General features: G+C 39.0%; 1 protein-coding gene across 2 annotated transcripts in view; it reads left to right on the forward strand.

The window, feature by feature from the left end:
- The window catches only part of TESK2 (testis associated actin remodelling kinase 2), an 83835-nt gene that overhangs the window by 20164 nt on the left and 36200 nt on the right, over window positions 1-27471 (forward strand). The window contains exons 1-3 of one of the 2 annotated variants that reach the window (XM_031050819.2): window positions 7386-7411; window positions 7753-7874; window positions 18011-18059. In XM_031050819.2, coding sequence (XP_030906679.1) covers window positions 7780-7874; window positions 18011-18059 — 144 coding nt within the window. In that variant the 5' untranslated portion in view covers window positions 7386-7411; window positions 7753-7779. Of the gene's footprint in view, window positions 1-7385; window positions 7412-7752; window positions 7875-18010; window positions 18060-27471 lie in introns of those variants that run through there. The other variant, XM_034064096.1, reaches the window with a different exon arrangement.

Below are 27471 nucleotides of genomic sequence, written 5' to 3' on the forward strand. Positions count from 1 at the left end.
TTAGCTAATCTGTAGGTGACAGTATGTCTGTCACTGACTTAGTAATGATAGTGTGTAGCTTTCACATCAGCTGCCTGCAACTGAGATCTGCACGGCCAATTCTTGTGCTCCCTGGCCTTACTGACAATGAGGTTACATGAGAATTTGCGTGATCTGTTTAATTAGTTACCTTTTTTTGTTAGGAGAACTTAATTCCCAAGAAGAGCAGTTCTGTGAAGGCTTGGATAACAAGAAACTACTTGGAACTTCTGTTCTGGGCTATAGCCTGAAAGTTATAAAATGTAGCAGTTCATAAAAACTTAAGTATCCTCAAGTAAGCAAAATGTAGCTCCTTCATACTCCCTGCACTCTTATTTGTGGTAGTACTGTAACTGTGATTATATTGGCAATAGTCGTATGCCAGCAGGCTCTGTTCTGAAGCATAGACTGACTTCCTTACTCATGCATGGTAACATTTACTTGGAAGATTTTTAAAGGAAATGAAAGGAAATTATTTCTGCCCAAAATAAAAGTTTGGTGAATAGCAATGCCGACATCATTGGTTCAGTGGGGGGACTGCATGCTCAGTACCAAAATGTTAATAAATTCTAAAAGACTGAAGGTGCAATTATATATCAGGAAAACACAGCTTGGAGGGTTTTTTTTTGCTTCAGAAGCATCTGCAGATTATGTAAATACCATCATCTCTTGTGCAAGATAAACCCACAGTCACACGGGAAATATTTAACCATAAGTATTAAAAATTAAACAGGAAAATAAGGACACAGATACAGTATCTGATCATGTATTATCTTTGGATGTTACACTAGTCTTTTGCAGTTGTCAAACTTCCAGTTTCCCTGGCAGGTAGATAGCAATATCACCTCCATTTTATAGATAGGGTTAAAGAGGGAACAAAAGTGAAGTAGTATGCCCAGGGCTGTTAAGTGAACTGATGATAGCTCATGATGATGGCTAACATGAAAAAGGAAGAGTAAGCTCCCAGTTCTGTACTTCAAACTCAGCATTTCTTCTTCTTTCCTGACTATGACATAGACTCAGGTATAAAGTACATAGTTAAGCCATGTACTGAGGTTGTGGTATAAAAATGCTCTTCTGCATTTTCTTCATGGTACTTAAGAGATGGGTCCATGTTCCTTGTCCTGGATGGCAAAAGGAAATTTATATAGTTACATTCTGCTGAACTGGCTACAAAATCACTCAACTTCCCCACCCGGGCTGTGCTTGTTCCTATCTCATCTCAAACTGTGGAATAGTTCTCCGATTAATTTGTGCTTTCTCTCAAAATAAGACTGTAGCCTCTTTTTGCCTTTATGATTTGATTGAGATCAAGTTAACAGCAGAGAGATACGCACAGATTCCTATCAATAAATGGTTTGTTTAGAATAAATGAATGCTGTATTTTGGGCCCTGGTTCTACATTACAGTGGCCAATGAAGAAAAACAAAATACAAAAGAAAAATTGAGTGTTTTTTGGCAGACACAAGTGGATTTACAAAGTATCAATGGTGCTGCTGTCTCAGTAATCATAAATTCACTTCAGTTTGGCAAAACAATTGGAGAACTTGTTTGACTGTAGGTACAGAATATGCTGTAGTGATTGAACTTGTTGCTTTGCTGAGCTGATGACTCTGGAAGTTACTAGTTATCAAAGTAGCATCTTTGCTTGAGGACCAATACCAAGCCTTTGTACTAAAGGAAAAATAGCAAAGGCTCCAAGTTTTTGTGTGCATTTCTCACGACTACTTTTAGTAACAGCAGTTAGTAGTGTCACAATCACTGTCAGGCTTTTAAAAGGTTTTGGGGTTTGTTTTGTGCCTAGTTTCTGTGCATGTTCTGAACCTGTGCTAGAGCTCTTGTAATACACGCTGACTAGTTTTGTTTGGCAAAGTTTTGTTACACTTGGCAGGCTTCTATCTTGCTGCAAGAAGTTAGAGTATAGCGACAGTATGTACTACTATGAAAACAACCACAACCCAATCTGACTCCTTAGAATCAACATAGCTTAATATTATCTAGACTGTTGTATTTCTTTAAGCTTCTATATGTCACTCTAAATTTCCCCAGTGACATGAGATTTTTTACTAGATAGAGATATCACTACTATGATTATGTGTATCTGACTGGGTACATTGTAATGTTTAGAAAAACATTTGAGATTCCAGTTTTGCAGGCCGTACTAGCTGAGCTGAAGAATGGGTTTATCTTCTCAGTTAAAGGGAGCTTTCTTCAATCAGACATACAGTTCAGGCATTCTTCTAATACATTCATCCTCAAGGCATCAGTATATGTCTATATGAATGTGATGACTTGATGACTTCACTGTGAGAGCTGAATAAAATACAGCTGACCCTACCTTTTCTTCTAAGATTCCTTCTGCTGTCACAGCAAGGAAGGAGGCTGGTTTCGAGAGAGGTCTTGCATCAGGGCCAAATGCTGGTCCGCTTCAGGACTTCTTCCCCATGATTTAGTAGGGGGTCCTGTATGCAATCTTTTCTCTTTAATAAATATTGGTTTTACAATCTGATGTGTCTAGCTAGCTTTATGGTCAACTTGGTCAATCAAAGTTACACTGTATAGCATAATTAGTGCAAATGGCCTAGAAGGTAACTAAGGTTATGTTTTTTGTCTTGCAAATCAGGTGAAAACACAGACTGTTATAGAAAATAGGTTGATAGAAGGTGGCATAAGTAAGCAGTAATTTGATTCCTGTGTATGTCATTGAGTGCTGTAGGCTGAATGTGGAGGAAATAGTTGAATTGGTAAGGTTGGCAAGCCAGTATAAGTAAAAATCTATGCAGCATTTTTGTGGCTAATACAGCGTGCTTAGAAATGGTCAGGGAAGGTCATATATTTGGTCTAGCAAGGGATGCTTTTAAAATGGTTCTTTGGACACACAGCAGGAAAGGTGAAGGTGAAATGGCCAGATGAAGACTGAGGTGTTTAAAATGATGCAGAAAGAATTGGTGTGTGCTAGAGGTGGATGGGCAGCATGATTTTATGGAGTAGGCTGTATAAGTAAAGATCTGTAAATATAATTAAACAGTGAGGCTGGATACCAGAAGAGGGGAAGGTAAAGAAAAAGTGGAAAGCGATTAATGCTGTTTTGGAAGACAATAGTGATAAAATACTTCCATCTGTAAAGTGATGACCTGGAAAATAATGCCAATGAACTGGAAAATTAGGGGCAAAGTTGAAAGCTGTATTGGTAGATTTATAACATCAATATTATGCCTCAGATGCTTATTCCAAGGCCACCTGCAAAGGTACAGTTAATCCAGGCAAAAAGTAGAAATAATGCAAGTGTTTGGATTTTCAGAAAGCTCTGACATATTTATATGACTTAAATATTATTTAAATAATTATTTATTAGGTGATGTTTTAATAATAAATAAATTTTTTGCTAAGTGGCAAGTTAAAAATTAAATCCACCAATTTTTTGCAGGGTATTCCTCATGTGAGCTCATACAGTATTACTGTAGCAACTAGTTCTTCTGAATGTGAGCCCTGCTCAATCACTATTATGAGATTTCCTTCAAATATATTCCTGTTTCTGTTCCTGGATCATGACTTTCTCTACTTCTCGCTTCTAAAGGAAGGAGTAAGGTCTAGGATCAGCACATGATTTGGAGAGACAGTGCGCAGGCAGGCCATGCAGCTTGCCATAGCCCGGCCAAAGTACTTACAAAGGACTTTGATCCTAGAAGAATCAGAATAAAAAGGAACAGTTTAACTGCCTGTCAGCAATAAAAGAGAGAGGCAATATCTGGTTACTGTGACCTCGGAGATGGAGACACATAGGTAAGCAGACTGAGAAGTCAGAAGTGTGTGCAAAGCAGCATGGGAAAGCAGCTGTAGATTGTCACAATATTTCTTTGCAGAGACATGATCACTCAGGTATCACTGAAAGGTTACTTGCTCCGATATGCAAAGAGCCCTAATTAATAATAATGTCAACAGCTTTAAATGCTTTACAGCAGTCTGCAAGTTGCATCACTGAAAGTTTTGAATTGCATGTGTGAATCCCTGTTTACGTTAGGTTATGTAGGCATAGGCGTGAGGCAGACTGTCTTGTAAACAAGTATTAAACTGGATGAGCAATATTTCCAAAATATTTACTAGCTTTCTTTTTGGAGTGGTCAGGTTGTTGAAACATCACCTTCCTGCTTTCCTCCCACAGAGGTGGCCTGAAAGGAGAGCAAGGATTAAAACTCAAGTTTGGCAGAGTTTTGGCAAGGGATTCCAAAATAGACCCAAATTTTGCTAGGGTATGACTGACAGGTAAGTAGGCACAGAGGGTGGTGTAACTGATAGCTCCTTCTATCTTGTCTATCTTGGAACTTGTCCGAGACCTTAAAGATAGGACCTGTCTGTTCCCTGTTGGCAGCCTGTTCTTACCACGCAAATACAGTTTGCCAGCAGTGCTTCAGAGGAGAGAACATGATTGGCTTTATATATACTGCAAGTGATTAGCAATGTTCCATAGTATATAAACCAGTATTTGATTTTTATTTGTAATACTGGGTTTTGTCCACTTGAGAAGATGTTGTCCACCTCCAGTTCTGCTTATTCTTCCTTGCTTAAAGGGTAGCTAGTAAGAGAGGAAGAGTCCCTGTTTTCCCACTCTTCTTTGGTTTGATTAGGTAAGTTTTCTGTCAGACTTGGCAGGAACATCCTGCAGTACATAAGAACAGTATATGGAAATTCAGATAAAATTGCTGGTGTTACCTTACAGTGTCACTTTAAATAAAATAAAGCATAGCGAGTGTTGGGTGTTGTTTAGAGACTAGTTATATGGCCAGAATATGCTATATGTGCTAGAAATCTGAGCTATTTCCAAGCATGGGGAAAATGATTTTATAAAACCTAAAAAACCCCCTCCCCAGATCTCACCACAGAACCTTGTTCAGTCTGACAAGACTGAAAAGACTGCAGGATATCCTTCTGAAATTGAGGGTGAAAATCCTTTTTCTTTGCAGAAGCGGCTCAGTTTTCTCTGGGCATGCAGTTAGTACAGTGGACAGTCAGACCTTTGAGAAGCAGTTGCTAACCTCTTCCTCTTACACATCACACCCGAAAAACCAGGAAACGCACAGGACACAGTGTCCCAAATCCTACCCACCCTTTTTTCTGAGGTTTCCACAGCAGAACAAGCGCAGTTGGAACAAGGAAAAGGCGAAGAGCCAGGAAGAACTTCTTATGATACAGATTCTACTGTTAGTTCAGAGTTGAGGCAAAAGGCCTTGGTATTTTGGCATGGAACTGAGTGAATTACAGAAATGGGCAGGAAATTGAGAGATAGCTGGCAGTTAATGAGAAGGCAAATACTGTTTAAGACCACACTCCGAGTTCCTGCTCACCTTCTACCACTATTCATTCCCTGTTGGCAGACCTTGAAGCTTCTGTGTTAGGGGAAGGCTTATTTCTGAGGAAGTTCTGTTGAGAGCACCTCTGCCTGTAGGAGTCAAGTTCCTTCGAATTCTTTCCCATTCCCTGCAAAGCCCAAATTTCTTCACCACAAAACACAAGATGCCTAAGCCTTCTCCCAGAGACAGTGTGCTGATTTTAGCAACTGTATATAGATTAAAGCTTTTAAATTTTTCTTTTTCTTTAATCTAAATTTGCATTGTTGGAAAAAAATCTCCCTTTCATAGGTCTATGAAAGCATTTTTATTCTGTTTTCCTCCACCACAGCATTACTTCTGATAAAAGTAATGTATATCTAAAATAGGTTTTAAAGGCCTGTAAATAGACATTGAGCTGTCCAACAGCTCCTTCATTCACATTGGCTGGGTATGCAAAAGCTGCCTAAAATTAAAAATTAATGAAGTGCACAATAGAAACAAGAAACCTGACAAGTAACAATAAACCTCATCAACTTAACATGCACATCCTGCCTAAAACCAATAAGCATGCCAAGCAGGCTGGACAGGTTGTGTGCAGGAGGATTCTGGATTATCTTGTTATATGGACTACATTGAACTGTAGTTCAACCAGTTTTATTTTAAAGCCAGTATTGCCACTGAAAGGAGTTGTCCCATGCCTATGAATTTGCTGTTCATTTTTGCTTTCCGTTCTGGTCTCTGTATCCTTCACCACCTCCTTTCTCTGATCTTTCTTGCACTGGGATTACTAGGTGAGTCTGGGTGAGGCATCTGAGGAACTCATGTGCATGGGGAGAAGCAGAAGGAAAACCATCTGTGGGCTATTATCTTACTTGCTCAGTCCCTCGATGTTGTTTGCTACAGTTAACTGCAATGTTTCCAGTGCTACCCTATACTTCAAACTAGGACGGAATAGGCAACTCAGAGGCATTAAGCCAGGCGCCCATTTGAAACAGGACACTCTTTCCGCCCAGTACATCCCTGTGCTGAATTCCCTGTGCTTTGTCTCTAGGTGAGAACGTTTAGCCGAAATAGACCCCTATTGCACACTTATGGTGTGCATTCATAGCAACCCCTGCTGCAAAGCAGGGAGGTTAATAGGAACAGTATCCCCTGCTCTAGGATGTTAGTAGGGCTCACCTCCAAAAAGCATACCCATCTTTCTTCTTGCATTTGCTTATCATGAGTTCAACTGTTCTTTCTGTAGCACACATATTACAGCTGAAGAAGCTTTTTATTGGAAAAGCAGAGTCTCCTGGAATAAAAGGAGGCAGGCTGCCATTGCTCAAAGTGTAGGTAGTTTATATGTACCTACAGCATAATGTAGATTTCTGTTTCAAATTAGAAAGCTAATGAGAGTCTTAAATTCTTGCATCACAAGCTTTTCTAAACTAATTTCCATAAATATGAATGAATTCACCATGGTGGCAGTTCAGTGCTTTGAAAAGTACACAGATAAGACCTGCAGCTACCGATGTAGGAAGAAAATAATGGGAGCACAATTTCCATGAATGCTACCAGTATGCATGTGGGAATGCCCAACTGCAAGGAGGTTCAAATGACTGGCAAGCCTTACACTACAGTGACAACTCCTTTCTAATTGTAGCACACATCTACATGATACTGGGCTGTTTGCTGATGACAGATGGGTTAGTTTGAGAGTATCAGGTTAGAAGTGGCCACAATCATGTATTTCTGACTGGGAAGGCAACTGAATGGTGTGCTGGTTCTGTGCAGTTGCTAGAGGAAATCCTGTTTTTTGTGCAGATCCTGCAACCACTACTAACATCCTAGACTAGGTGATACGGTTTCTAGTAACCTCCCTGCTTTGCAGCAGCGGTTGCTATGAATGCTTTTTGTCCACTGAATATATAATCTGGTCCATAGTCTTGGTTCAGAAATGAATACTGAACATCTCTGAAATATGCCTTGTAGCTGTAACCAGCAGGTCCTCTCATAACATGGTCTGTGGAACAATGACACCAAACGCTGCAGGGGGAAAGAAGAGGGGTATAAGTGGAACGAAGGTGAGTTTTATAGGTCTTGGAGTAGGAAACTTTCTGGACAGATAAGTGTCTTTCTTCACTTCTGCTAAAAGCTGTTTGCTCTGTTGTGGGTAGGTTTTGTTTTTTTCCTTCCTCCCATCTTCTCAAGCTTTCTGTCTTCACTGGTTGCAAGAGAAGAGTAAAATACGTTTTCCCACTTGGATAGTATCCTTATAGAAAGTCATCTATATGATAAAGACTACAGAAATCAGAATATGAATCAAGTAATTTGTCACGAAGGATCTCTTAAGTTGTACTACAACATTACTGTTTTTTCAGTCTCATATTTCGTATCTTTACCGTTGTTTGTTTGCATCCCATAGGTAAGGCACAGAACTTCAGACCAGGTAATGGCTTTGAAGATGAACACACTGAACAGCAACAGAGCAAACATGCTGAAAGAGGTTCAACTTATGAATAGACTCTCACATCCGAACATCTTAAGGTACGCTGGCTTTTTTTTCTGGGTCCTATAGAGATAGATTGTCTTTAAAGCTGTCCTATTTTGCATTCTTACTTACTTATTTATTTTTATTATGTGTGTATTTTTTGTGAATGTGTTAGGATCAGCTTCTAATTTAATGGAAGAAGGGGAGGAAGAAGAAAAGACCAAATTGAAAATCCACATGATTTTGGTATCTGGAGTTTACCAGTAATGAATAACTTATTTCAGAGAAAAACAAGTTTTTGTGTTATGAATTTTTGATGAATCATTAAAATATAAATAGTAAAACTTGGCTTCTCTTCTTGAATTTAAATTATTGCAAATTTAACACTACACAAATAATCTGTGTTTACTGATCTTGCAGATTAACAATGCAAAGTGCCATAGCTTCCTCATATCTCTGTTTTCTAGTTTTTAGCATTTTCTTATTATAGTATTGCAAGGTGGGATGAGAGGGACTCAGGAAAGTAGAGGTGAACTAATTTGATTTATCTGCTCTTAAAAGGAAAAGAGGTAGTTTTTGTTTATCAGTAGATCACTGGATGCAAATCTGAATGTTTGAATGTGTATTTTGTTATTCCTTTAATCTTTTCAGTCTTAGTTGCTTTCTTACTATCATGTGACAAGCAATGAACATCGTTAACTGAAGCCATAACATTAAAAAGTTAAGGTGTGATGACAGTGCACCAAATAACCAGCTCCATATTGATAGTCTCAGGCAGTACAGCGCTTTCTGAAGTGTTGGGGACACTGAACTTTAACTGAATTTCTTCCCCAGACTGTTAAATAGCACAGATATAGTACTGATTCCTGAAATCCTTTTTAAACAACTTTTCTGATCCTTGAAATCCTGGCTCAGTCTTTGGTAGCTGATGTGTGACAATATTACCTTGTTTCTTTCCTGTAGTATTTATGAGGGGACCTATCAGAAGCATTGGACGATTATCTGTAGGGAGCAATCCATCAACTCATGCTTATTTTATTATTTTTTTCTCCTTAAAGCCTTTGAATTTGGATAATTTTTACTCATAGTAAACTGTATTAGTTTTAGAACAGTAAATTTATCCAAATGTTGTAGTAGTCTGTTCCTAATCAAAATTTTTAATCTCTTTTCTCCTTTCCAAGGTGAGGTGAAATTTCCAACAACTCCTCTGGCTCTTCGAATTGTTTTGGGTTTGTTGGTTTTGGGGTTTTTTAATAATGATGTCACATATCTGACATTTTAGGTTTCAAGATCATTAATTGTTTCCTATAGCTATCCACCACTTCCTTTCCCTCAGAATTCTTAGGTCATCATCATCATCATCATGGCTTGACTTTGCAAATTAACATTTGGGAAGGGTTTTACCCATGCTTACTACAAGCGCGCTGATGGCTAAAAAGCATATGATCATGAGGAACTGATACAGCTGCTTTTTTTAGTAAGGTTTGTGGGAAGAATAACTTCCTGGGATAGGTATTGTCAGAATCATGAAGTCAGTACATGACATCAGTTTCATTACCAACTTCATGTGGTTTGTAAATCATACTTACAGAAAAACCATCTAGCTTTACAACTCTGTTCAAAGCAAAAGTATTTCCTTTGGGCTGGGGTGAGAGAATATAGGAAAGGGATTGTTTGACAGGCAAAAAGAATTCAGTTGCAGCTTAATGTAACCTGCCCTGCCTTGAATGGAGTTACACAGGTGTTGCTGAGAACAAAAGTTGTTATGCTCAGTTCTGAGTTATTGCTGAAATTTAAATGTCTTATGATGTCTAAGAGATTATATCAATGATATACTGGCCCTCTCTGACCTTCAAGTCTATGAATAATCTGAAGTCAGTGATGTCACACAGATTGTCCTGAAGAAAGAACAATGTGTTGATTTATTCATGAAGCAGGAAAGGAATTCCATTTGGTTTCCTGGTTATTACACAGGATTGATAGAGAAATCTTTTCCCCCATGTGCTCAACTAAGCAGTTATAAGTGAATACATAAGAATCATAGAATCAGAATAGTTAGGGTTGGAAAGGACCTTAAGATCATCTAGTTCCAACCCCCCTGCCATGGGCAGGGACACCTCACACTAAACCATGTCACCCAAGGCTTCATCCAGCCTGGCCTTGAACACCGCCAGGGATGGAGCATTCACAACCTCCCTGGGTAACCCATTCCAGTGCCTCACCACCCTAACAGTAAAGAACTTCTTCCTTATATCCAATCTAAACCTCTGCTGTTTAAGTTTCAACACGTTACCCCTTGTCCTATCACTACAGTCCCTAATGAATAGTCCCTCTCCAGCATCCCTGTAGGCCCCCTTCAGATACTGGAAAGCTGCTATGAGGTTTCCACGCAGCCTTCTCTTCTCCAGGCTGAACAGCCCCAACTTTCTCCAGCCTGTCTTCATATGGGAGGTGGAAATAAATGACTTAAATAGAAATGGTTTATCTTTGCATAATTTGTTTTGAGGAATAAACTTGCTTTATGAGTTGTTTGATTTGAAGCCTCTTCAAAGAGAGTTGGTTCTCTGGTAAAAAAACTACTGCCTTTTTCTTATGTATTAGGTAAGTACCCTTGCTGCTGCAGGGAGCAAGGGCATTGCTACAGAAAATGAGAAAACCCTATTTAGTTTTATTCTTTTATTAAATGATAATACACAGTAAAAACTACTATTTTTCTTCTGTAGCAGGTAGCTTGGTGATTTTGTGTGTTAGTTGTCATTTTATTTCCTGTTTAAAATCACACGGCTGTAGTGTTTCTAGTCCCTTTATATCTGGAAGAAGATCTACCCTTTTTAAATGCTGCACACAGGCTGGTAACATTTAATATACAGGTGTATATGCAGGTATATACATGTTATATGTGTGTGTATATAGACACCCGTTTGTATATGTGTATATATACATCTATGTGTGTGTATATATATATCTGTATGTATGTGTACATGTATATTTCTGTATATTATATACACACACAAACATGCATACAAACATGTATTTCTGTTTCAGAAACCAGTAAATCATAGATGCTTCTATTACTGTTGTAAGAGTTAGTTTAGGACTTACTTCCTACTTTAGAAAGACATTAAAAATAGCATTTGATATAATTAGCTTTTATAGTATAGTGGTGAGAGGTAAAAAAATCATGATGTCAAATAAGAGCAGCTGCAGTAGTATTGCTGAAAGGAAAATGTTCTACAATAGCATGTTCCTGCTGAAACATTTTCTGGGATTATTTTTGGAAATTTTAAGCCTGTATTAGAATTTATAGGGAATGATCCTCTTCCAAGAAGTTTTAGCGTGTAAGTTCTCCTTTCCAGGGCCTATGAGCTACCTCAGTTGGCTGTTAAACGTTATCTTCTTCACATTATTTCTGTCCTTTGAAGTTCTTCCTCTATATTACCAAGCTGTTTTGTCACTAGTATCAAGTTTATTTATTGATCACTGAATCTCCTCCATGTGCCTTGAAAGTCTACTCTGATTTTATATAATATATATGTATCTGTGCTTCTTCATCTTCTTGAAGTTCTAAGACTAGCTACTGTTAACTTAGTCTGTAAACAAGTTCCTTTCGTTAGTGTTGATCTGTTGTCTGGCAGATAGGATACTACTGGGTTCTTAGGGTGAAATGTTGAGATCATGTTGTATAGTGGTTAATTGTAGCAGGTGCTCTGATACAAAATGGCTTGTAATAATTACAAAACTTCATAGATAACTGGCTTTATGGTACCCAAAATCTGCTCTTAACCTATTTCAACACTTGCAGTTCAGTCAGTTAATGTTTTAGAAAGTAGATGTCAGATTCAGCAATGATGCTGAATTCTTTTAGTATACTAAAATCTTCCTTAACCTGGGTGTGTACTTATGTTTTTGAACATCCTGATGCTTTGGTACCTAAAATTTGCGTTGAATCAATGTTTTTGTCCTAGAAGTCTGCCTTAGTTTATATGAACTAAGTGATATGGAAGAGAGAAGAGATTCCTCTTCCTAATAGTGTATTTGGTGGCCAAAGATTATAATTATCCTTTGAATGATTAAAACACCCATCACTTTGCCAGTACTCCAAAATACATATCAACTTTTTGCAAGCTATCAGTTCCAGTGTGCCTGTGGTTAGCTTCAGGATGTTATTGCAAAGATTCTCACATTTTTGCCATTAATGGCACTGACTGAAAAAGAAATTTTGCTGACTGTTTGAAACTGCTTTTGTTTCTCTGCTATCCATATCAGCGCGTTTTCACATTCAAATACAGATGTCATTTGAGGTTTTTATCCAGCCTGCAATCACCATTCTGGAATGTGAGTTTGTCACTAGATGCTGACTTTCTTCCATTCTTTAGCTCAGTAGAGATTACTTAGAGGCAGGTCTGTGTTTTTTATGATACTTTTGTACTGTTAGGAGACAGAGTTATGTCAAGGTGTTTCAGTTTGTCTGCTTCTGATGCTTGAAGTATCAATCTGGTTATTTAGACTTTAAAATGACGTGTGTTTCTGGGCATGGAGTGAAAATCTGACTTTAAATATCTCTACTCATTTCAGTGTTTCTGTGCTCAAGTTTTACTCTTGGCAGCTATGTAGATCTGTCTTGATCAGAAGACTGATGTAAGTGAAGTGTTTAGTTTTCACTTGCCAAGTCCCCAGTAAGTATTCCATCCCCATACATCGTAAGGATTCTAGTGGTCAAATATATGCATATATCTATCAAGAAAATGAGAAACTGCCCTTTATTAGGGGAATTATTTTAGCAAAAATGAAAGCTCTTTGTCAGTCTGTTAAGTAGACGTTGGAATAGAAGATTCCAGCTCTTGCAGCTGCAATGACATGATGGTAAATAGTAAGGGGATTTAGAGTTTTTTTTTTGCTTGTCTTCCTCTGGTTCCTATTTCAATTAGTAGGTGTGATTCCAGAGGCAGAGTAGATGTTAACTGTAATGTAATAACTTTTTGTTCAGTCTCTGTCTGGTGATCGTAAGAAACTATGAAAGAGCTGGGTTTTTTTTGTTTTGTTTTGCTTTTTTTTCCCCAGAGACCAGCTTAGGGCCGTTTCAGGAATGAACAGGGCAAAATTGGATATAATTAGTTTGGATATAAGGAAGAAATTATTTACTGTTAGGGTGGTGAGGCACTGGAATGGTTTGCCCAGGGAAGTTGTGAATGCTCCATCCCTAGAGGTGTTCAAGGACAGGTTGGACAGAGCCTTGGGTGACATGGTTTAGTGTGAGGTGTCCCTGCCCATGGCAGGGGGGTTGGAACTGGATGATCTTAAGGTCTTTTCCAGCCCAAACCATTCTGTGATTCTAAAAGCAGACTAGTGGTGTTCCTGGACTGTTACGCTCCGTTTCTACCATCAACTTCATCACTTGTCTCCATGTCACTCTGGCATATAAGCTAAACATGGAGAACCAAAAGGCTTTTCTGCCTCTGATCTATACTTCTCCTTGCTCCAAGTGTGGGAGTGCTGGCTTTATCACATCTTCCCTCAAAAAAGATGGTGAGGGCAGGAATAGAAAAGCAAGGTGGAGTTCTGGTTTGTACCATGAGATGTTTACTGTAGCTGCTTTAGTACAGGTTGGTTGGTACAGGGCAAGACTGTAATTGCTGGGGTTAGGGAAAACAGGTTTGAAGCATTTCTTCACTTCCTTATTAGGTTAAGTCCCATTTAAGTGCAGTGCTGTTCAAGGCTTGCGTTAGATCTAGTACCAGGGTTATGAAAGGTCTAATGTATGCTTGTAACATTTACTGCTTTGCTGCTTCCCCGAATGTTGATATGCTGCTGTAGTCATTGGATTTTACCCAAATCGAAGTAACAAAATGCGGCTGGAAAGGACTCGATAAATCTCTGTCCTTGTGTCCTAGGCTGGGAGCCTTAGGGCTGCAGTCTGAGAGACCTGGTGCCTTTTCATTTGGGTAATGTCTTACAGGTGTGTTTTTCTCATTTTCACAGATTCTTCATCTCTTCTGCCGTCTCTTAAATCAGTGTATCTTCAATTTTGAGATAGAATTTCAGTCTTTAATATCACTACTGTTTGCATGAAAAAGTATTTCTTCATTTGATCTGTACCTTGGGGACTTCATTTAAAACATTCTGTACACAGAAACCCTTAGCTCATGTCTTAAGTGCTCTCGTGGGAGCGCTTGGAGGTATCGCTGTGTGTTGGCAGTGAGCGTGCAGGCAGATTGAGTCATGATTAAATCCACCTTCTTGTGTGCGCACACACAAATAAGCAGTATTGCATGGATTTCTTTCAAGGAGAATTGGATTTCATCTCCTTTCAGACAAATTTGGCACCCTAGGAACACAGTACTAGGTTGGTGGGGTTTTTTTCAGTGCGGTTTTCTCCTTTTGAATCCTTTCTTTTGTGAAACTGCTTCTGATGGGCTTTGTTACAGTAGCTGGAAGGATGGTGTTTTTAACATTCTTTGTCCTCTACTAAACAGTGATTTAACAAAAAGGAAAATGGCTTCTAATTCTCGGTGTAGTGGGTTTCATGAAAAAGGAGTATTTTAGAAATGCTGTGCACAAGACAGCAGAAGAGAGGCTGTATGTGTCGTGTTTGTGTTACAGAAAGGACAGATTAAATGCTTGCCTCTATGTCTAGCATCAAAACAGTAGAAAACTTAAAATCCATTTTTAATCTAGCATGGTGCCTAAAACATTGAGAGTCTTAGTGCAGCATTACTATTCTTACCCTCTTCCATCTCTGTCAGTGCAGTGCCTTTTGACCTTCTCTTTGTGTTACTGAGCTTATTTGAGAGACTTTTGCATTGGTGTGTTTGGTTTGTTTTTTATGCTTGATCTTGTAATCAAATTGCTGAATTTTCTCATACAAGCAGTAGATTTCAGAGGACCACAATTTATTATGTTTGACTGTAGCTGCCTCAGGTTTAGCCACACAACAGGAACGTCTCCCAGTGAAGTTCTTTTAATGGGAAGCATGTGTTCAGTGTCTAGGTGTCCACAGTGGCTGTATAATCTGGATATTATCTTTGCTTGATTTATCAAGGAGGCAAAGGTTGCAGATTGAGGCTACAGTTCTTAAGTCTCCCCTTTCCTGTCTAGAATTTTCTCCCTTGCAGTCTGACTGAACTGAAAGCAGTTTGGGTAACTGCTGTAATGCACTAAGAAATATCCAGAGTACCTTCTCTAGCTCTTGTCTAAGAGGGCAGGCATTCCAGACTGAAGAATAACCTGATTTATGGAAAGAGACTTCTAACATATGAACACTGCTGACATTACTTAGAAAGTATTTTGTGGTGGAAAAGTGCTGCACTGTATTTAGAAAGGTGGACTCAAATAGCATCCTTGATATTTGCAGCTTCTGGGGAAATTTTTCAAACCACTAGTTATGATTTTTTGGAAGTGCTTCAGCTTTCCTGATAAGGCCAGATGCACTGTCTTGAAAATAAACTTCCTTAAATCTGCAAGTGGTCTCCTGTTTTGTTGATGACTGGCTCACTGAAGCTTCTTCCAACTAGAAATGCTTATAGGAAGTGTAACCTTTGGCTGACAAGGCATTCTGCTGAAGTTCACCTACAAGCACATTTTGGCTCTGGAGTCAGTGTGTCTAGCCAACAGGAATCATCTCAGCTGTACTGGACCAGCAGGCCAGCTTCCTATTCACAGAACTTGGAATCTCATCTGGGGCAATCTCAGAAATTGAAGTCTTACGTTAAATTGTATTTCCTGGTAGCAGCTGTGTGTATTATCATTTAGTGAAAATGCTTTCCAACAATGTTTTGTAGCAGTCCTTGGCTTAACCAGTGGCTTAGTATTGCTTGATACAGCAGTGAGGTTTTCCAGGAATTTGGATCACTAGAGGTCTATTTTAGCAATCTATTTTCCAGAGTCTGAAAACTGAGATTCTTGACACAAAGTTTAAATTGTTTCAATATGTTGCTTGTAAATTCATTAATTCTGCTTTTATCAGTGTATCTGGTTTCTCCTTTCCTGGGTAATAACTTCTAAATATGTAGGGTTTCTAAATGTATCTTTATGTCCAGCATTTTTTCCATGAGGTCATGATATTGAACTTTGTTTTTAATTTCTGATTTCAAGTTAGAAATATATGTCTGCTTCCCTGTAGAAACCCTAAACCTTTAAGAATTTTTGAACCCTTACTCTTGGTAACCTGAGCCAGTGTGTCTTTTCTGGCTGAAGCATAGGTAATGAATATGTTTCCATTGAGACGTCCCTTGACCAAAACAGGTTGACAGAAAAAGTTAAGTTCTACCGATCTTTGAGTGACAGTGATGGTTTTCCGGCTTGGTAAACACAAGACATCAACATTTTGGCAAAATTCAATTTACATTCATAAATGGATTTGTATTTTAGAATTAAGTCAAATACAGTGATTTTCTGATTTGAAAGTGATGTGATACACTGTTACAAAGGAAGAGTTGATATAGAGATGAAAGCATTACTTTTAATTACTTAGCCTCAGTTTTCACTTAATGAAAATACTGCAGTATTCGGTTAACTTTGTGCTTTAGCATGTCTCATAAAAGAGGACAATAATACTTTTGAAAGCTAAGTGCAACTCGTATCTAAAGGAAAAAAAAAACCCAACCTTTTTTTTCCCCCCAGGCTTACTTGTGAATAAAGCTATTAAGACCATGTGTGATCGCTCTGCAGACTTTCAGAATTCATTAGGAACAGATTCCTGCTCTGGAGGAGTCTGGATTTCTTAGTCTTTGTCAACTTGTTTGCAGAATTGTTCATATGCGAATGCTGGATGAAGTGCAACTCAGACACAGCAATGTTTTGAGTAGATGTTATATCTAAAAAAATCTTTCTTCCCTTTTCCCTGGATACCTGGTCATGCCCTATTGCTCTTCATTAAACAAGAGGAACTGTGTTTTCACTGTCTCTCCAATTAGTACTTGTGTATTTAATTTGGGGAATATTACTGGAGGTGAGAATAGGCAACAGACGCTCAAGTACAAGTCCTGCTTCTTTGGTTATAAAATCAGATTTTCACAGCTTGGCTTATGCAAAGGGCCTTACCTATGTTACTGTTCTTTGGCTGCTTGTAATTTACCAGTCAGCTGTTAGACAAGAGAACAGTGAGGATCATTCATTTCTTCAAAAGTGGCTTAGCTGAACTAGTGCTACATGTGTCTTGCATCAGTTTGGGTTTAAATTCAGAAGTATTTGAGGATTTAAAAGGTCCTTTTCCTTCAGACTCCTCTCCACAAGATTCTCCTGTCACACTTAATGAAACCATGCATTTCTGTCGCTTGCACCATGGAAATTTGTGAACATTGTAGGAATGAGTGTGGTTTTGCTTGAGACCAAAATTGAAATGATAAAACTGAAAACTGGTTAATCTAAAAAGGCCCAATACTTGAACTGTGCTCTGAAGCGCACATAATTTAAGTTTTACTGAACTCTCGCATGGCAGATGTTTACTGTTAAATTGATTTGCATTTTGTCACTGTTAAATTCAGCTTGTATGGTGGTAAAAATGAGCTTTCAGTTGTGCCTGAAATGAAATCAAATGTCGGGTGCATTCTCCATCACTTTCCAGAAGAATCAAGGGTAATAGTCATTGCCATTAACAGTAGGAGTCTGAAACTTGTGTGGTGTAGGTAGCTTTTGTGGAGTGTGTGTATACTGGATACTGTTGAAACTGGCTTTTTGTTGGAAATAAGGGGTTGGGGAGGGGAAGCATACTGCATTGTCTGTGCCATCATATTCTTGAGTGGTTAGGAAGGGGGTAGGAAGAAACATATTTATGCTGAAACAGCAAAGTGCAAAGGGAAGTAATTTTCTATTTATGCAGACTAACAGTGGATAACTTGGCTTAAACTTCCTTAAAACAGAACTCTGAGATTGTTCCTGTCTGTGTAAATCATTCTATGCTGGACTTTGCTTATTGTCAAATTAGTAACTTCCCTTCTTTAGTTTGAAACGTCTGCTGTCCTCTCTTGGAACTGCTAATTCAAATTATGTTGTACTACAGACAAATTACTTGGTTTTGTGCTGGGATGTTTAAATAATCAGTCTTGAGCTATGCAGTATCTGTGGGGCTGATTTTTCTTTTTCCTTCTTTCATGGCATATGCAGCACTACTTATTAGCTCAGTTTCTTTAAAGAAAAAAACAAAGAGGGGGGGAAAAAAGCCCAAACCACTTTCTTTTTTTCTTGTTTCTTGTAGGTTTATGGGTGTCTGTGTGCATCAAGGACAGCTGCACGCACTTACTGAGGTAAGACTATTTCATGATATACTTTGAATATGAAACAGTTCTCAGGCCAGATTTTGCGACTGCTGTTCACCTTGAGTGATAGTTTCTTTTATGGTGACTCATGAGTTAAACACATGCTACTTGCTATGCAGTGGGAAGACTGCAGAATCAGGCCTCAGAACTGTACATTTGCTCATAGCCCTTGTATGTCTTGTCTCTTCAGAAGCACTTACTAGGGAAAAAGAAATCACATAGGAACATAAAATTTCACTGATACTATTCTAAATGAGAGATCTGGATTACTGTTGAGCTGCCCCATAACATCGTTGTTTCAGTGATATTGCATTGTATTTAAATCTTTTTACTCCATTTGTTTATATGTTTCACAGGTAAATCTGGGACATTTCATTGGTATTGGTGTATTCAATCCATACTACTTTCTTATTTAGAATAACATCAAGATTACAGCGTAATCTGCATCCCATAGAAAGGGATTATTTCATTGCCTATATATGCTGGCCAAGATCTGGGTATCAAATGAGAAACTAAAGTTTCTGTTCATGTGAATCTTCCCACCAAGTTTTACTGAGTTGTTTGTTTAATCACCCTGTAAACTGCTCAGGAAAAAAAGAAAGGAGTATGCTCTTGTTAGGAATAGCATTGCCTCTTTGGAGTCAGAAATCAATAAAATGTTTTTCCTGCTGGTTTAGTTTGGGTACAGATTGAGGAGAAACTCATGTTTGGTAAAGTTAATGTTTTATTTTTACTTCTATTTTGTAGGAACTGATCTATTAAAAAATTAACCCTTTCCCACCCCCAAAGAATGTTATTAATTAGCAATTAAAACAGGTTCCCAGCATGCTTGCCAATAACTACTATAAAATGAGAAGACTGGATAGTTATATGCCAGTTATCCAGATACGTGTGGCCATCACTTTGTGTAACTCTCATATGCCACTCTGAGGCAAAGATGTGCATATGTGGGTGGTGAAATTCTTCACCATCTGGGGTGCCAATTCTGCAGTTTTAGTTCTAGCTACTATTAGAGTGATGCACACTAGTTCACAGTGGCCATATTTCTAGTGTAAGAGCAAAAGTAAAGACCCTTTAGAAATTTCAAGGAACAGCACATATGAGGGATCCGTTGATATGAGAGGGACAGTTTATTTGATCCCTCTCCAGGCTCCCTGCCTGCCTCTGTGCTCGGGAGAGGGAATGTTTCTAAGATTTGGCATTTGACAGCTGATGAAGACATTCAGGCATGCTTTGGTAATGTTATTGCCTATTTCTTTTGGACCTCTGTTAAAGCAGGGAAGTTTCAGGCCTTTTCACTAAACATGTACTGGAAGAGACGTCCTCATAACACGTCACTGTACGCAGTCTTGGCAGATCTTCTTCAGTGTGGCTTTTGTGTTTGGTTTTTTGTTTGTTTGGCTGGGTTTTCTTTTTCTCCTTCATCCCAGTTTCTTGCCACTTTTTTATGTCCCTCTCCACCCAGAAAGCCAAGAAAACGAAACCAGCACAGATGCTTCCTTACGGAGAGCTAATTTTGTAGCTGCTTGCTTTGTTCAGCTATTTTTGAATTCTTGGCAAGAAAATAAAGACTTCAGAGAATAACTTTTTATAGATATAAGTCAGAGTAACAGAAGAGATTCCTGAAGCATCTTGAGACCAAAGAGGAAAAGCTTTAGAATGAAGAAGGTGGCTGCAAAATTTTGAGAAAGAGAATAGCTTTAATGGCATATTATAAAAGTACATGTAGTGATCAGTGGACCAAGGTGGATATTTAATGCCTTCAGTAGAAGAAAGCGCTACCAAAGGCCATCATAAGTTGCTGTAAGGAAACCACACACCAGTTTGTGCAGTATGGTAGTTGTTCTTTGATTTTACAGAGCTTTTCAAAGTTAAGAGCTGTGTATGTTCCAAGTGGTGGAATAAGTTGTGTTTTCTGGCAACAGTAGTGGGATTTTTTTTATCTTGAAGTGTGTGTAGAGTAATGGTTGAGTTCTGAAGACTTCTGGAGGTTGGAGAAGGGGGCTGAAATGGCTAGCTGAAGGAGTTATTAGTAAGACAGACATATGGTGACTCACCAGTTCAAATATAGCCCAGGAGAATGAACAAATCAGCCACTGTCTCGTGGCTTTTTTCAGTTTGTGATCCAAAAAGCTGGTCTTCTAGCTTCAAGTGCTCAACATAACTGATACTAGCCTGATACTATTAGCAACCAGAGAACTTCTGCTGGGATTTCACTGGAGATGAAACTGGATTCAGAAGCCTCATTGCTCAATATATGTCTGAGTCACTGCAAGGAGATTCCTCTCTTGCACTAGCCTGTGCTGGACCTGTTCTGTAAGGAGCTTAATTGTCCCTTCTTGTGTTTTGAGAGTACAGTTGATGATATGCCAAAGTAAAAGGAATGTAGCATCGCTTAGAGCTTATGTCTGAGGGTGCAGTGGAAAATCATATTTATTTGTATGTCTATGTTTCCGTGACAGAAGAATTTGAGAACTTGTGGCAAATGTTTGGTCAATTAAATGAGATGGCTTGTGCTATTAACAGACAGGGCAACAACCACATATGGTGTTAGAGGGGCCTTGAGGATTTTATAAGCCTGTTAAGGGGTTGCATTAGTAGTATACAGCACTTTGTTATTGGAAGGTAGAGTCTGAAGTATTTAGTGTGAGGTGTCCCTGCCCGTGGCAGGGGGGTTGGAACTAGATGAGCTTAAGGTCCTTTCCACCCCTAACTATTCCATGATTCTATGATTCTATTAGGGATTTCTTTTCTTGCATGTTTAAATGCAAAGGAGGCTAAACACAGATCATGCGGAACAGTTTTTTTGCTTAAGGAAGGTGTTGATCATATGTAGGCCTTGGTTTTTTTCCTGTTGGCAGCATTTTACATGGGTTTAATTGTACTCTCTCAAGAGGCTTTTGTTTTTAAAGCTGTTTGGCAATAAGCAGTTTCCGTTTGTTTTGGTTTGGTGTTTTTTGAAAATAAGAATGGAATTGTTTCATTATGGACTGCACCAGGACTTCGGCCTTGTTCCGTGTCCACAGTCTTACCAGTTCTGAAAATCCAATATTGTTTTTGAAGTTCTGCTCAAGCCAGAAGCTGTGGCATCTGCCTCTTCTTGAAGCTGGTCAGTATCCATGCTTAAAGTCACAGAATGGTTTAGGAGACAGGGACCTCTATCCTTGCAAGCACAGTTCAGAAACACTTAAGAAAAGTGAAGTAGATGCATTAACAGGTGCCACTCAGATGATTTGGCAGTTATTAGGCTGCTTCACTAACTTTGAGCTGATGGGCACAAATTTGCTGTGATCATTTTCTGTAAAACCAGGACCTGGGTATTCCTTTCTCAGTATTCAGCTCTAATCTATAGCTGGTGGTTTGTTTCTGTAACTAAAAGAGCCTGTAGGGCTTCCTGCTGTACTTGCATGCCTCTCTAACCTAATTCCAGCCTCTCCTTCAAGCCTCTCTTTGTTTTCCAGCCACCTTCCTAATCTGACAACTCTCTATTCACTTTCATTTCTTAATTTCCTGGCACATAGCAGCATCCTCAGACTTGGAGAAGCTTGCACAGTAGTACAGGCTCTGGTGTCAGGATGAAATGCTGCTGAGCATTCAGAGACCACATCTAAGGTACTGCCAAGAGCTTAGCAGACAGTATACACTCCAGGGGACATGAAGCTGTGAGCCAGTTAGCATGGAGCAGTTGTGGCTTAATAGCAATAGCGTACAATCTTATCCCATGCACACTTACCACTGAATGGCTGCATGAGCAAATACCCATTTTAGATGGGAGGCAAACAAATTGATTTGTGTTGCAGGTTCTGCTGGCCTCTGCTATTACACGGAAGCAGATAATGTAGCATACAGTCTGGCATATAAAAGCCATGTAATACCTTTTTGCAGATATTATTTGTTGAACTCTCTTAAGCAGGTTTATCTGAATTTCTAAGAGAGAGGTCAGGCTAAAATCCTGTTATAAATAGATGTGTATATATATGCACAGAACGAGTCATACAGTTGAATAATTCCTCTTGAAGGAAATGAAACCCCCTGACAGCTGTGTGTATAGGAGATGAAGATGGGAGAATTACTCAGTGTTGATTGGGATATCTTGAAATTGCAGTTGCTTCACAAACAATAGCTAATTATTACAACAAGTTTTATGGCTATTAATTCATAGTGGATGATAGTAAAATAAGAGCACAAATGCTTCACTGTTACAGTCTGATGCTGAAGATTTACTTGCTCAGAGCAGGATCTGACATGCATTGAAGTGTTCTCAGGCAGGCAGTAGGGTAGTGGCAGTGCAATAGAAACACCTGGCCTCTGATGGAGGGGTAGACAGTATTGATTTAGCCAGCAGCTGGATCTGCTTGACATGTCTCTCCTGCAGTCTTTCAGTCATTCTTCTTGGTGTGTTCTACCTAGTCGGTTATTCCGATTCCATCCCAGTGGTGCGGTATTAGATGCTTCATGGGTCTAAGAGCATATTTGGGAAGCCTTGGTTTTAAGGTCCTGTATATATGGCATTGGAGCAATGGCGAGAGAACTCTAAGGGGTGAGCCAGGCTTTCTGTGCTCTTGGCACCTCCAGGGGAGGAGGTGCATGCATCCCATGCAGGGGTGAATGGAAGTGCCTTGCAGTCTAAAATAGTGTGATGGTATATGCAGTAATGAATGGTGGCACTGTATAGTGTAGACAGCAGAATCTAATGCAAAGGCATTAGGCAAAAAGTGCTGTAAGAAAAATCTTGACTGCTGCTTTAAGTTTTTTGGGTTTTTTTTTCCCTTTGTAAGAATCCACAGAATTCCTTGAATTCCTGCATATTTGTAGCTCAATTATTATTTTTTTTATAGCTGTGTCATAAACCTCAGGAAAAAATTTACAATGAAAATCCTTCCAGACATGTTAATTTTTATCTTGGGCAAGATAATGACTATTGGATAATTTGGACATGTTGCACCATAATAGCTTACTGAATTGGACACTGCTGTTTTTACCAGTAACCACAATTCATTGTTTTGAGACAAAAATGCTGTTATGTAGCAGTCTGGAAGACTTTTCCCTCCACCCCTCCCCTTCTTATGCTTTCCCCTCCCTTCTACTCCTGAAGCTCATCTTAATGAAAAGCCGGTGGCTTTCGAGGGGAGAGAGGTTTCTTCAATAAGTTCCTCTGTGATAATGGAAAACTTTCTTTCTCTGCTGTTCCTCCCAAGAGTAACAATTTAAGGAAACTATAAATGCAATTAGTGGAGTTCCAGGCCTTCGAAGTCCTTCCTTTTTAAGTGGGATTTAATTTTTTTTTTTAACTTGGAAGAACAAATATTAAAAGCTTAAAATTATCAGAATTGTTACAGTTGTGCTGAAGTGAAAGGAAGTTCTTCAAGTGAGAAGGTCCTTCTGACATACAGCTTGCACAAGCAGAGCCTGTCATTTAATTAAAATACCCAAGTTTTAGTTGATTTTCCTTCTTTCTCTTTTCCCTCCCCTCTATTTGTAGGCACCTTTCTATGGAGAGCTTTTGACCCTAGAATGGAGAAAACCTGATTGACGTCGCTTAGACATCCTCTTCTAAACCTTTCTGCTACAGCAAAACCTGTGGGCATACATTGCCTTCTAGATAGCAGTTGCACACTTCTGAAAGTTTTTAAAAGCCTTGGAACATCATTCCTTCCTTGCTCCCTCCTCCTCCCATCTCCTGTAGCACTTGCTAATCCCTGCTGTTGTTCTACCAGTGTGATTCATATTGTTTGAATAACTTCAGTTTTACTCATGTAGCACTGAAAATATTTAACTCTGCTTTGGTGATCACAATAGCCTGTCAACCTTTGGGAACTTTGTGTCCTTAGGGCTGTGGTTCCTATTATCAGTCATTCTGCAAATATTCCATACTGCAAAGGAATTGTTCCCAGCTAGGTACTGAACAACCTTGTTTAGTGGAAGGTGTCCCTGCCTGTGCAGGCGGGTTAGAAATAGATGAGCTTTAAGGTCCCTTCCAACCCAAGCCACTCAATGATTACCTGTTTACCAGCTTGGGTTTAGCCTCTGGATAAGATGGCTTAGGTGATTGTCCCCCAAAAAGAATAGCTGCACTTGATTAAGCTGAGCTTGGAGACAACTGAAGAGAAGATGAAAGTTGTATTAAAGGTGGCACCAAGTAAAAAAATGAAAAGAAATTAAGGAACTCTCAACTTCATCCAGTTAGGAAATGTTACTCATCTGCTGGATACTGCTGGATTTCCAATTTCTGTGGAAAAAAAATATGGAGTTGTTAGGGAAGCCCTTTACTTCATGTAATATTAAAGGTTTCGGTATTACCTAACGTGTAAAGCCAAGCTGCACAGATTAGAGCTTCTGCATCAATTTGTATTCCATATCTTGTGCTGTTCGGTAGCTACCCTCACTTACTGAAATCTTCCTTAGGCTCTTTGTACAGTGTTTTTGACTGCAGCATTGAGAAAAGAAAATCAAGAGGAGGAACAAAAAATTGGAGGGGTGGGGAAATGTTTTGGAGATACATAGAGATGTTTCAGTCTTTTGTCTCTCCTCAGGTTTGGTCTGTATAATTCTGGTGCAGTTTGGTCTCATTTGCACACATAAAGTGTCTTACTAGTGTGTATTAGAGGTCTTGGGCAATATGTCAAGTTATTTTCCTTACTGACTTGTGGAACTGGCAACTGCTGTGATTTTCTGGGGGAATGAAGTGAGCGACTGTGCAAACTTGGATGGTTTTGTTGCAGCTCTGAGAATATACCTGTTAGTTCTCAATGTCTGTTTTAGAGGAATAAGTCTTGATACAGAGCAGCGTAAAAAGATGGAATTTGCTTCAAAGTAACTTTAAAAATAGATTAGCACCCTATGATGACAAAGGATATCTTTCAAATTACTTCCGGCAGCCACCAGCTGGCATTTTTAAATTCCTCCTGGCTGTAGGATGCTGCAGAGGGCCTGCTGCTTAAACTTTGTAAGAACTCCAAGTATGTGTAAAGTTCTGCAGATTACATTGATCCTTATGATCTCTCAGCCAATGAATAGCATGACCTGTGGATTAATACTGTAATAAATCTCTACTTGTATGCTTTATTCTTTTTGTCCTTAGTTCAGATCTTTTTTGTAGCATTCATTAGAGCTACAGCTTCATTTTTATATACCTCCCTGGGAATAGGAGGAAGAGTTCTTTCAGTGGTGCTCTACTGGTGCCAGTGCTAGAAAATGTAATGCATAGAGGCTGTCTGGGCCTTTGCAGGTATAAACCCCAAGTACCAGAAGTATTAAGTTCAGCCTTACCAAAAATATGTCAGGAGGCTCGGGTCCTCTACTAAACTGTGGTTACTTTATACCTCTTCTGGAATGGACTTGGGTATTAGAACTGAATATATTTCATTCCGGGTAGGTATGCTTTGATGACAAGAATGGTGATGCAGTATAAAGCTAGAGTACCTGTTGTTATTTGCTTGCCCAGTTTTCTGCTTTTGTTGTAGGACTAGAAGTCCAGCCAGCACACATCTGTGTTATTTCCTCTGTTAATTTGGTTGTTTGGGTTCATTAGCTTTTTCTTTGCAGGAGTCATTAAAAGTCAGGCCTTGCATAATACTTGCTTTGGGATCAAGAGAAAACCATTCATCTGGACCCCAGGGATTTGACCTCTAGAGAAGCTTTAATGGTCACCTTGTCTGATGAAGCAGTAGTTGTACTCCCCCTTAATGACTAAGGACTGTGTGAGAAGTTTGCTGTGGGACCTGAGCTGAAGAACAGGGGTCATGGCAACAGAAAGAAGGTTTAAAGTAGAAGGAAATAACTCAGGTTTTAGGAAGACTAGGCTAGCCTGTAAAACGAAAGGTGGGAAATCATTCCATTTCATTGCAATAGTGTTTACCAGCACTAAAAGAGAATAAATGCATCACAGCAGGTGTCAGGACTGTTCACTGTTTGCTTAGTGCTTTATGTTTCTGTTCTTGTAAAAAGCACTTACCACAGAAAAAATGCTGAGAGCTAATTATGCTTTGAAATATCTAGTGAATTCTATCTTCCTTTTTTAAAATACATAAAACTGTGGAAGCTTTTTACTTTGGAGAATAGAGTTAAGATGAACCTTAACAAGATGCAAAGCCTCTGTTACTGTGTGCCTGCTTTGGCACATGTGAATATCAGCTCAATCATTTGGGGTTAAAAACCCGAACAAACTGAACATGTACAGAAAGATAAATCAGTTGTCTGGGCTTTCTAATTCATTGTCCACCTGGACAAGTTCCTGTGTGATGTACTCTAGGTTACCCTGCTCTTGCAGGGGGGTTGGACTAGATGATCTTTTGAGGTCCCTTCCAACCCTCGGGATTCTGTGATTCTGTGATTGTGTGTGAACACAAGGGCTAAGTTGGGAAGAACTGAAAGTACCACCTTTGTTGTCACAGCAGCTATTTTGCTGAAAGGAAATAGAGAGAGGTAATAAGGACTTTTCTTAGAGCCAAAAAGTTATGAAGCTTCTGTTTATGTTCTGAGACAAATGTGTTTATAAGATGGCAAACCAAGTATCTAGCAATATCGTTTTGAAATTTTAAAGATCCTGAATCTATGAAGTGATAAGCCTCGGGATGTGTTATAGCTTTCTTGTGTCAAAGTATCATTTTTAGCTTTTGCTTAAATTATTTCATATTTAGAAAAAGTTATCTATAAATTTTACTATTAGGCAGTTATATGTGTATATCTGAAATAAGTTATTTCAGTGGTTTTGTCCAGGACCACCTGTAGAGCCTGTGCTTTTTCTTGTTCCTGTGTAGCTTGCAGAATGATTCCTAGTACATCTCTGATGGTTTTGAAATGCAGTTATAACTGTTTTTATAAGCTTGGTTCAGCACAGACACTTCCCTTCATCTCTTCATTGTTCATAACAGGATTTTAAAAATACTTGTCAACACTTGGGCCATATTTGGGTTTAGTTTTGCACTTCTCACAGCATATGGAGTGTTGGTTTCAGTTTTGCTGTAACAGTTTGCTCAGGTTCTCAATTTATAAAAAGTGGCTGAATGCACTCTCAGCAAATGTAGGTTGATGCTTAATGCTCAGCTTTGCCTCATCCTTTCCCTGTGCCATACAAAGTATCATGTTTTATCTTCAAATCTGTGTCCTTTTTTCTCATGTATTCAATCACTTCAGAAGATTACAGCATGTCTCTCTTCAACTTGAGAGATCCATGTATGAAAGGCTTAATATATCTGACATTACTCAGCCTGCAGAATTGAAGAGACCCATTCCTGCGCTATGGATCTGTTTCAAGAAGCATGGGTAGCTCTAGAAGCAACCATGTCCTGATGCAGTATTAACTGGAGAGTGTCAGACTAACCAGCTGTATTGGTTTGAGATGAGGGGTGTCTGCCCTAACTATATTTTCTTGAAAGGGTGAATGGAAAAGGGAGAAAAA

The sequence above is a fragment of the Melopsittacus undulatus genome, chromosome 6, assembly GCF_012275295.1.
Source record: "Melopsittacus undulatus isolate bMelUnd1 chromosome 6, bMelUnd1.mat.Z, whole genome shotgun sequence".
NCBI classification, from domain to species: domain Eukaryota; kingdom Metazoa; phylum Chordata; class Aves; order Psittaciformes; family Psittaculidae; genus Melopsittacus; species Melopsittacus undulatus.